Source organism: Urocitellus parryii, chromosome 6, assembly GCF_045843805.1.
Source record: "Urocitellus parryii isolate mUroPar1 chromosome 6, mUroPar1.hap1, whole genome shotgun sequence".
Classification (NCBI taxonomy): domain Eukaryota; kingdom Metazoa; phylum Chordata; class Mammalia; order Rodentia; family Sciuridae; genus Urocitellus; species Urocitellus parryii.
Window position 1 is genome coordinate 171,073,687 of NC_135536.1, and position 10,257 is coordinate 171,083,943.

The following is a 10,257-nucleotide window of genomic DNA, read 5'->3' on the forward strand; positions in this document are numbered from 1 at the left end:
CCCGCCGGGCGGGCTTCGGGCTGCGCCAGCTAGCCGGGCCCGTGGCGCCCGCGTCGGAGACCCTACACCGAACCCTGGGGCAGCGAGTAAGTGAGGCAGGCCCACCGCGTCGCCCCTCTCGGCTCCAACCCGCCGCCGTGCCTGCTGCACGGCTCGGCGCGTCTGTCCCGACTGGGAGCTGGGGAGGGGTCGCGTCCCGCTGCTAGGGTCCCTGGGGCGGGGGAGGGGAAATGTAGAGGAGGCCAATGATGTCATGGATGCTTCGCCCGGCCTGGGGGGGGATGGCGGCCGGAGGGGGTGCGGTCCGGATTATGTCACCTCTTCCCTCTGCGCCCCGCCCCCCAGGGCCACACGCGTTGGTGGGTAGCCCTAGGAGGTGCGGGCGGGATTTTCCCCACAGCAGAGACCCCCTGGGCACCCCTGCGGATGGCCTGTGGCTGGGGTCTCTATCTGTTGGCGCTGTGCGCTGTGGGCTGCTGGTGAATGGCGACCCCCACTCCCAGTGGAGGCTCGTGTGTGCCCGCGTGTGTGAGCTCCGGGTATGTGTGGGGGTGTGCTGTCGGTCCCCCCAGTCCTGAAACATGGGCTTCAACAGAGCCAGGATAGTGTCCATGCCTCCAAGGGAAAATGGATCTCCCCTCACACATCCCACCAAGAAGTTCTGGAGATCTCTGTACCCCCAGAGCCCTACAGTGCCCCTGGATCCCTTTCCTCCCTCAGTCCTTCTTCCTGGAAGCCCTTCCTGGTTTCTCTGCCTGTGTTCATTACCTATTTGCATTGCTCATAACTAGCGTTCCCATAGGCATTCACCCTGCATTTTCTTGGTGCCAGGGCCCAGCAACCCTGAGGACTCTTTCATTTTTGTCCTGGGGTGTCCTGAGCTAAGTGCTCCAAGACCCCTGAGATATATCAGGGATGCTGTATTGACAGCATTTGGACTGATTCTAGAAGGCTATAGGATGAGCACAGAGAGCTGAGGTTGTATGTGGAGTGGAGAGGAGCTCAGGTCAAGGAAGATAAAGGATGGGCATCAGGAGGGACCTTGGGGACACTGCTGCAAGCTCTGCTTGATTCTGGGAACCAAGAGGAATATCAAGCAATTTGCCCTTAATACATTTGCTTCTTAAAATTCCTGCAAGGTAAATGTGAGAATTCTGAGGTGAAACAACCTACATTTGGTTCCACTCCAATCAGTCGAGCTGTGATTTACACTTGGAGCTGATGGAGCCAGAACTCCATCTTCTACACTTGACCCAGCTCATGGAAGGATTTGGGCAGAATAAGAACATGAATGGCTTTGCCCTTTAGAAAGAGTCTCTTGGCTGCAGCTCAAGAAGGGAGTGCAGAAGAAGGGCCACTGAGGAGACTCAGCAAAGGTGCTGGCAGGAGGTGCTGCTGAGATCTTTAGTGGGTGGACTGAGTTGGACTTGGGGACCTCTGGGACTTCAAGTGTTCTAGCTTTGGGGGAATACAGGTGGTGAAGAGCGAGGTGGTTTCTATGGATTGGAGAGACTTTCATGTGTAACCCGTAGGTCCCTCTGTGACCACTTAAACTGTAATGTCACACGCATTGAGTATTAATAAGACAGAGATAGAGGCAGGAAGAAACAAGGCTGTCGTGGTTCGATGACATGGTTCGATGCCATGAAGCTTTCTTTTCAGATCGCACTGTTACCTGGGCCAGTGCAAGACCCTGACCCACAAAGGAAGCACAACCCTTCCTCTCAGCTTAATTCCTTCTTAGCAGTAAAAAATATCCCAACTCCTTGTCCTTCCAGCTCCCTGTCAGGTTTTTGAGGAAAGTACCAGCAGCAGTCTAATCTTGGGAGAGGAAAGCGGGGCAGGGAACACTTGCAAGAGGTTGACCATGACAGAGTAGAATTATGGCAAGAAGCTCTTTGGGCTCCAGAGAGAGCTTCTGTAGAATGACAATCAAGCATTCCCCAGGTACAGCTCAAGGAAAGAAGGTTCAGGACAGTGTCATTTCTATCCAGAGCTCTGGGCATGTGAACCCAGTGGGAAATAACACACAGTCTAGAGAAAGAGTGGGGCAGATTGGCATATGACCAACTCAAATTTATGGTCAGATTATTTTTTCCTGGATCTCAAAGACGGTGGTTTTGCATGTTTGTGCTGTACCTTACTGTTTAGAAAGTACCTTCCCAAGCATTAGCCCTGTCACTCACAATCAACATTATCATGTCTGAGATTTCTTCTTATTCATCCCTGACTTCTGATGCAGCCCCCTTGCTAGCTCCCTACCTAGATTTTTAGTTTTACTAATGGTGCCTTTCTTTGGCATATCAGCACACTCAAGTTTCTATCATATTTAATTTTAAAATTAAAAAAGAAAACAAACATTGAGATTCCAAAACTCCTTAAATAATGGTGTTCTCTGGCCTCAGTTAGCAGGGAATTCTGCCATTTCATCTCTCTGCACCCCTCCACCCCTGTGGTCTGCTTTTCCCTTGTACAACTTTTCTGAAGCCATTCTTACTCACACACACCAGTGATATCTTCAACTGCCAAATCCAGGGCACACTCTGTAATCCCAATTTTTACCTGTCCCTTTTCTTTTTAACCCTGAGAGCTGCCCCCACATCCCACATTCTGTTTTTCTTTCTTTTTTGAGATGGAGTCTCGCTATGTCACCAAAACTAAGACTGGTATTAAACTCCTGGGCTCAAGTGATCCTCTTGAGTAGCTGCGACTGTAGGTGTACACCACTGCATCTAGCTTGGCCTCACGTTCTTGAGTCCCCCGTCTTGGCCTTCAGGGCCCAGCTTCTCCTAGATGCCTTCTAGCTCCCACACTGTCACCCAGACTTATGGGGCTCTTCTGCCTTAGTTGGAGGCTGGGCCCACCCACACCGCCCTTGTATGCTGAAGATTCGAGTCTTTCACTCCACTCAGTGCATGAGAATTATTTCTCTGGTCTTCTCAAAAAGACTTATTTCAGGGCCGGGGTTGTGGCTCAGTGGTAAAGCACGCACCTAGCTCAGGTGAAGCACTGGGTTCAATCCTCAGCACCACTTAAAACAAAATAAATAATAAATGTATTGTATTCACCTACAACTATACACACACACACACACACACACACACACATATGCACACACACACACACACATACTTTTTAAAATTTATTTTTGAGAACTATTTCTCTCAAGCAATTTCCCCATTATGTTAAGGGTGTCCCACCCACCCTTATGCTTCAGCTCAGATTCTTTCCTTGTTTTTACCCCCCTGGTGCCCCAACCCAGACATTTTCCTTGTCCCTACTACCTGAAACCCAGCTGTATGAGGCTTTCCCAGTTTCTCTTCTCCAAACCCTGCCTAGGCCTTCCCACTGGTTTCAAGCTTCAGGCCATTCAGCAACCATCCTCCCAATTCTAGCTGCTTCCTATACTTCACCGAGGGATGTTGAGAGAAGGGGGCCATGTTTAGGGTAGGAGGGGTTTCAAAGCCAAGGAGTAGCAGCCAGGATGGAGTATGCTGGGGAGTGGAGGCAGATACTAGGGTGAGGCAAAAGAGGCCTCACTCTCAGGGTTGTGGGTGTACCTGCACGTCCTGCACTTCACTTGTGCCCTATATGCCTCTCTTGCCCAGCTTAGTGCCACTGCTGGTTATGGGGATAGACTTGCAGAAGGGATGAGGGTGGTGAAAATTTGCTGTTCTCCACACCTGTGGGGAAAGACTGAGAGAATGGAATGCTACATTCCATTTAATAGACCAGTTTGGCTGTGAACTTACCCACCATCTAAGGCTGATATGGCCTGAAGATCCTGAAGAGCAAGGGTTTTACCAGGCTTCCTTGTTTGGGAACATTAACACTGGACATCATTAGAAGACAGTCTACAGAACACTCAAAGGGAGGTTGGATTCCTTCACTTAATAGAGAAGGAGGCTTCCTGCCCAGTTTCTGGTGGAACCTGGGTGGGGGCAGGAGGTTTAAAGGCCTGAAAGGCACTAGAGTTTGAGCCATCTTGAGCCATCTAGCCAGCTGCTAGCACCCTAGTGCCCCTGTCCAGCTGGATTATGTAGATCTCTGTGACAGGTGTTCCCAGGTGCAGACTTGAGACAAAGGAACCAGGAAATCAGGCCTGCCTGAGCTCAGGTAATCTGAGGCCCTGCTCCCCCTCTTTCTGCCGGCCTGCCTTGGGGGAGGGGGCGCACATCCACAGAATTGACTTCATGGTGAACTGAACAGGATCAAAGTCCACAGGGAGCGGGGGAGGGGGCAATCCAGGAAGTCTTCCTGGTGGCAGTGCATTCTTGGCAGGGTGCAGCAGGTGCAGGATCCTCTGGAGCACCGTGGAGTGCAAAGGCCGCCCCCCACCCCACCTGTGGGAGATGTAGGCCCCGAGGGAGGCTCGGCCAGCGTCAGAAGCCGGCAGCACTGCCTTCCAGTCCTGGCCTCTCAGCTTGGGGGCCTCTGTAGTACTGACGTCGGGGAGGGGGTCCCTTTCGGGCCAGGACCGCTACAGAGGAATTGGGAAGACCTCCCTTGCCACCTGCTGCAGCTTCGGCCTGCATTCGGTCAGTCTGGTCTGCGTGCCCATGGCGCCGCCCACCCGCGACGCCCGCGCATCCTGCAGGGGCAGCTCCGCCCACCCAGCCTGGTGACCGGGTTCCTTCCCGTGCACGCAGCCTCGGGGCACCTGCCTAGCGGCAGCTCCGCGAGGTAGGTTCTTCATTCCTCCCATTTCGCAGAGGATGGCTCAGTCGGCCCGTCCAAAGTCGCGCAGCTGGTTCGGGCCGAGCCCCGACTGCGAGAGTCAGCCACATGGCCCCTGCAGACCGGGCCTCGGAGGGTCCCAGGCTTGAGGACCCATCGGCCCCCCACTCCCTTGGAAAGGCAAGGAGAGGAGCCTGCGCTGGTAGTGAGCTTCCACTTCCGCCCTTGACTACAGCATCTTAGGGTAGGGGGCTGGGAAAGACCATTGCCTTCAATTTTTTTAATAGAATTATTGTGTCTCTGGCCCTCCCCTAACTTCTGAGGTTCCCTAATGGATTCAGGTACTTCTCTCCCAACCCCATTTCCCTAGCCACTGAGGCTGAGATGTAGAGGCCCTGACCCAGGGTAAAGAACTAAATTCTGGGAGTTGCAGCAAAGAGAGGTTCATGAGTCTGGGAGGCTTATGGCTGAGGTGGGTTTGAAGCACAGGTTGAGGAGTGGAGTGCCCTGGGGCAACAGGCAGCCCCCATTACCAAGCTATTACTCTTACTCATTCCTATTCCTTCACTTTGAATGTCTGGGAACTCTTCTACATTAGGAAAGGGGACACTGAGGGGCAGGGTGGTGCTGGGGTTGATTTGGCTGGGGTGGTGGGAATAGGGGTGGGGTCTGACCTCTCTACCTTCCCGTCTGTGCCCACAGTGCCCTCCTGGCTTAGTCATGGCGAAGCTCGAGACACTGCCCGTGCGTGCTGACCCAGGGCGGGATCCCCTCCTGGCCTTTGCCCCACGGCCCTCTGAGCTTGGACCCCCAGACCCCCGCCTGGCCATGGGCAGTGTGGGCAGTGGGGTGGCCCATGCCCAAGAGTTCGCCATGAAGAGCGTGGGCACCCGCACAGGGGGTGGGGGCAACCAGGGCAGTTTCCCAGGCCCCCGAGGCAGTGGCAGTGGGACCAGCAGGGAGAGGCCAGGCCGATACCCCTCAGAGGACAAGGCTCTTGCCAACTCCCTCTACCTCAACGGCGAGCTGCGGGGCAGTGACCACACAGATGTCTGCGGCAATGTGGTGGGTAGCAGCGGTGGCAGCAGCAGCAGCGGTGGCAGTGACAAGGCTCCACCACAGTATCGTGAGCCCAGCCACCCACCCAAGCTCCTGGCCACCTCTGGCAAGCTAGACCAGGTCAGTCTCTAGGGCCTGAGACTGTCACAACCTTTTTCTGGGGTGGGAAGTAACTCAAAAAGATGGGCAAGAGGGCTTTCTTGGAGGTTGGATCATAGGGGCCAGGAGGCAAGCTGGACCAAAGAGCTATGGAGTGGGGCCCTGAGGCCAAGACCAGCTGGGGGATCCAGGACAGGGACCTGGCTTGGGGGAGATACCAAGTAGAAACCCACAGGGGAGGATGTAGGGTTGAACAAGGCTCAGCCAAAGGGAAGAAGCTGAGCCAAGGTCAAGGACTCATTCTGATGCTCACTGCTCTTCCTTGCTTTTGCACAGTGCTCAGAACCACTAGTTCGGCCATCAGCCTTCAAGCCTGTTGTACCCAAGAATTTCCATTCCATGCAGAACTTGTGTCCCCCGCAGACCAATGGGACCCCTGAGGGACGACAGGGCCCTGGTGGCCTCAAGGGTGGACTGGAAAAGTCTCGGACCATGACCCCAGCAGGCGGAAGTGGGGGCGGCCTCTCAGACTCAGGCCGGAACTCACTCACAAGCTTGCCCACCTACAGCACCAGCTACAGCCAGCACCTGGCGCCCCTCAGTGCTTCCACCAGTCACATCAACCGCATCGGCACTGCCAGCTATGGCAGTGGCAGCAGTGGTGGGGGCTCAGGCTACCAGGACCTGGGGACTTCTGACAGTGGGCGGGCCTCCAGCAAGAGTGGGTCATCATCATCCATGGGGCGGCCAAGCCACCTGGGATCTGGGGAGGGTGGAGGTGGAGGCCTGCCATTTGCAGCCTGCTCACCACCCTCGCCCAGTGCACTGATCCAGGAGCTGGAGGAGCGGCTATGGGAGAAGGAGCAGGAGGTGGCAGCTCTGCGGCGCAGTCTGGAGCAGAGCGAGGCAGCTGTGGCCCAGGTGCTGGAGGAACGGCAGAAGGCATGGGAGCGAGAGCTAGCCGAGCTTCGGCAGGGCTGCAGCGGGAAGCTGCAGCAGGTGGCCCGCCGTGCCCAGCGAGCCCAGCAGGGACTACAGCTGCAAGTGCTGCGGCTGCAGCAGGACAAGAAGCAACTTCAGGAAGAGGCGGCCCGGCTGATGCGGCAGCGGGAAGAGCTAGAGGACAAGGTGGCCGCCTGCCAGAAGGAGCAGGCCGACTTCCTGCCCCGGATGGAGGAAACTAAGTGGGAGGTGCGGGCTGGGGGCTCTGTCCTTTCCCCTCTGTTTCCCCATTCCTCTGACCCTCTGGAGAACCCCAGAGCAGTAGCCTACCACTATTCAAAGGGTGAGAGAAAGGAATAGAGGGACCAGATTGACTTTGGAGTGTCTATTAGGACATGAAACTGTCCCTGGGCTGATGTCAGATGAACCCTGTATGTCCTGAGTCCAGCAGGGAGGCCGGTGTGTTATCCTTGCTTGGTCTGATGAAGGGCTGAGCCTGAGTCCTGGGGAAGCTTGGTGGCCCTGGTGTTGGATATGGGGATTGGGTTGGGGTGAACAGAACTCTGCCTTTATCTTGGCTTCTTCTCCCACCTGCCCTTGCCCAGGTGTGCCAGAAGGCTGGGGAGATTTCCCTTCTGAAGCAGCAGCTGAAGGACTCGCAGGCTGATGTATCCCAGAAGCTGAGTGAGATTGTGGGTCTGCGCTCACAGCTTCGGGAGGGCCGGGCCTCACTGCGGGAGAAGGAGGAGCAGCTGCTCAGCCTGAGGGACTCCTTTGGCAGCAAACAGGCCAGCCTGGAGTTGGGTGAAGGTGAGCTGCCTGCCACGTGCCTCAAGCCTGCACTGACCCCCGTGGACCCTGCCGAACCACAGGAGGCACTGGCCACCTGCGAAAGTGATGAGGCCAAGATGCGTCGTCAGGCTGGGGTGGCAGCTGCTGCCTCCTTAGTTTCCATGGATGGGGAGGTGGATGCTGGAGGGGAGAATGGGACACGGGCCCTAAGGCGGGAGGTAGGGCGGCTACAGGCTGAGCTGGCAGCAGAGCGGAGAGCCCGGGAGCGCCAGGGCGCCAGCTTTGCAGAGGAGCGCCGAGTTTGGCTGGAGGAGAAAGAGAAGGTCATTGAGTATCAGAAGCAGCTGCAGTTGAGTTATGTGGAGATGTACCAGCGCAACCAGCAGCTGGAACGGAGGCTGCGGGAGCGTGGGGCAGCAGGGGGTGCAAGCACTCCTACCCCGCAACATGGTGAGGAGAAGAAGGCTTGGACCCCTTCCCGCCTTGAACGCATTGAGTCCACAGAAATCTGATCCTCCACCTGGGCACGTGGCCTTCTGACAAGTGCCCTGTCTCAAGGCCAGAGTCCCCAGCCTCCCCTCCCTTCCATTTCCCTTCCCAATGTGCCCCATGTCCCCAGACCAAAGAGGTTCTTAGAGCAGCTGTGACAAGGCTCCTCCCTGCCCCCTCGCGCCCTCCCAGTTCCAGTACTGCCCCTGTGGGTAGCCACTCGGACCCTCCTCTTAAGGAGAGAATGGGGAAAGGGCAGAGTGCATAGGGATGAGAGCCCAGGCAGCAGGGAGCATGCCCCCTTTCTGGGCAGCCTCTTGTTGGAGATGGAGGCAGCAGGCCTGCAGTGCCATAAGATGCCCCAGACCCTCAGGGAGTCTGGGCTGCTGTTGTTGGCCACTTGTGTCTAGTGATGCTTTCTGTGCTCACTTCCTAGGCCGTGGAGCCTGAGGGGGCCTGCACGGGTCTGCCAAGGCCGACAGACCCTGGGCTCCTGGCCTCTCTCCTTCCTGTGGTGTTATCCCTCCCTGGGCAGATTGGCAGGACAAGTAGGAGCAGATGGCCTGCCTGTGTGGTTGAGAGGGCTACCTGCCCAGCCCCTCCCCCGTAAGGTCTCTTGGGTTTAGGCCTCAGAACCTGGCCTGGCCCTGAGTGTGTATTCCCTCTGTGTTGGGCTGGAAGCTCAGTGTCCAAGGGAGATCTTTCCTCGTGTTCTTGCGAAAGGTCATCTAGAGGTTTCTACCTTCACCCTTCTGGCCAGGATCCTGCAGGGCAAGAGCCCCAGATGCTTGGCTTATCCCACACCCAGGGCCACTGTCGGCTCTAACTATAGCTATTAAGTGCTACCTGCCTCTCAGGCACTCCCCTTGCCCAGCTTCTGAGGTCAGATGAGTGTCTGTGGTGTCTTCCTGTGTCTTCCCTCACTCACTTCCCCCAGTTTCCTGCTTTCATGCTCAGAACATCATCTTCCCAGGCTGCCTCTTCCCCAGAGTCTCACTTTTCTTCTAGTAGAAAATTCTGCTTGATCTTTGGTGCACTGCCCACTTCCCAGCTCCACTGGCCCAAGTCTGAGCCCGAGGCCCTTGTTTTGGGGTGCCAGGAGGGTTGGATGCAATTGCGCTTGAAGAACAAGGCTGACCTAAGAGAACACTAACCTCTTGGTTCCTTGTCAAGCTCTGAGTTAGCTCAGCATTTGCCCAGGGAGGCCTGGCATGGCCATCAGTAGGAGTTGGGACAGCCAATGTCATTTCCTTCTCTGGTGGCTCTCTTAGAATCTAATTCCCCAAGATAGGAAGGGAACTTGTAATTTCCCTTCTAAGAAAGCAAATTTCTAATTCACCAGCAATAAAAATCAGAGGAGGCTTGGCCCTCAGCCCTTGTATTTCTCTCTTTCACTCTTCTACCCCCAAGAGTTTGGGGGTAGGGTGGAGAGAGCTGGCAATTACTGTGAGCAAGTCCCCCAGTCCCTGACCAGCCTCCTCCCATGACTGGTGACTGTTTAATGAGCTGTGCATCCCCCACAAAAACAGGAGTGCCCTTCTATGTGGCCTCTAACCCTCTGCACAGCCTTTTCTGGATGGTCCTCACCAGCTCTTTGAGCTACATGTGAGGCCACCCTGGCAACCACTGCCCATCCCACTCACCTCTCACTGTACCTGCCCCAGAACCTGGGCCTGGGCCACAGGGGCTGGGAAAAGAAGGCATTAGTAGGGGGAAAATAAATAAATAAATAAATATATATATATATATATATATATATATATATATATATCAGACTCAGCTTTGGGATGTCCAACCACAAAATAAATTATATATAAATATATATAAATATATATCTACCATATGTGATGGAAAGACTTTTGTTTTCCTTTCCCAAAGAAATAAAATGGAGAAAGCCTCTTGAATGGCATTCTTGTGGCCTGCTTGTGTCTGCAGGTGTGGGAGGTGAGGTCTGGAGGGTTGGGAAATGGGGAGGACAGAGCTGGAGTAAACATTTCCCAGAGGAGGAGGCACGAGACTAGAGTTGCTCACCGGACCATGCCAGGATGTTGGCCCAAAGCCCAGACTTCTCCACATTGCCCAAGAGGAGTCATAGTTCCATGATTTTGCCCAGTGGGGCTTTCTCTTCAGCTAAGACTGTCATTTATAAAGGGTTTCAAAGTAGCCTTCAGATTCTGGACACCAGGCTGCTGGTCAGAA

The 10,257-nt window shown here is 55.1% G+C and overlaps 1 protein-coding gene across 7 annotated transcripts; it reads left to right on the forward strand.

Moving 5' to 3' along the window:
• On the forward strand, positions 1 to 9,874 carry Lzts3 (leucine zipper tumor suppressor family member 3). 7 transcript variants are annotated; one of them, XM_026409735.2, is made up of 6 exons: positions 1 to 86; positions 4,057 to 4,538; positions 4,713 to 4,857; positions 5,380 to 5,856; positions 6,172 to 7,026; positions 7,383 to 9,874. In XM_026409735.2, exons 3-6 carry the CDS (start codon positions 4,786 to 4,788, stop codon positions 8,079 to 8,081), a joined length of 2,103 nt encoding a protein of 700 aa, XP_026265520.2. In that variant the 5' UTR covers positions 1 to 86; positions 4,057 to 4,538; positions 4,713 to 4,785; the 3' UTR covers positions 8,082 to 9,874. The 7 variants fall into 7 exon arrangements, with proteins under 7 accessions (XP_026265520.2, XP_026265518.2, XP_026265519.2 ...); XM_026409733.2 differs by lacking the exon at positions 4,057 to 4,538 and having other exon boundaries at positions 2 to 86; XM_026409734.2 differs by lacking the exon at positions 1 to 86 and having other exon boundaries at positions 2,979 to 4,116.
• The last annotated feature ends 383 nt before the right edge of the window (positions 9,875 to 10,257 follow it).

Coding starts and splice junctions, on each gene's coding strand:
- Lzts3 (XM_026409735.2), top strand. CDS start 4,786: ATGGCCCCTGCAGACCGGGCCTCGGAGGGTCCCAGGCTTGAGGACCCA. Junction 4,858..5,379: donor CCCCCCACTCCCTTGGAAAG/GCAAGGAGAGGA, acceptor CTGTGCCCACAG/TGCCCTCCTGGCTTAGTCAT. Junction 7,027..7,382: donor TGGAGGAAACTAAGTGGGAG/GTGCGGGCTGGG, acceptor GCCCTTGCCCAG/GTGTGCCAGAAGGCTGGGGA.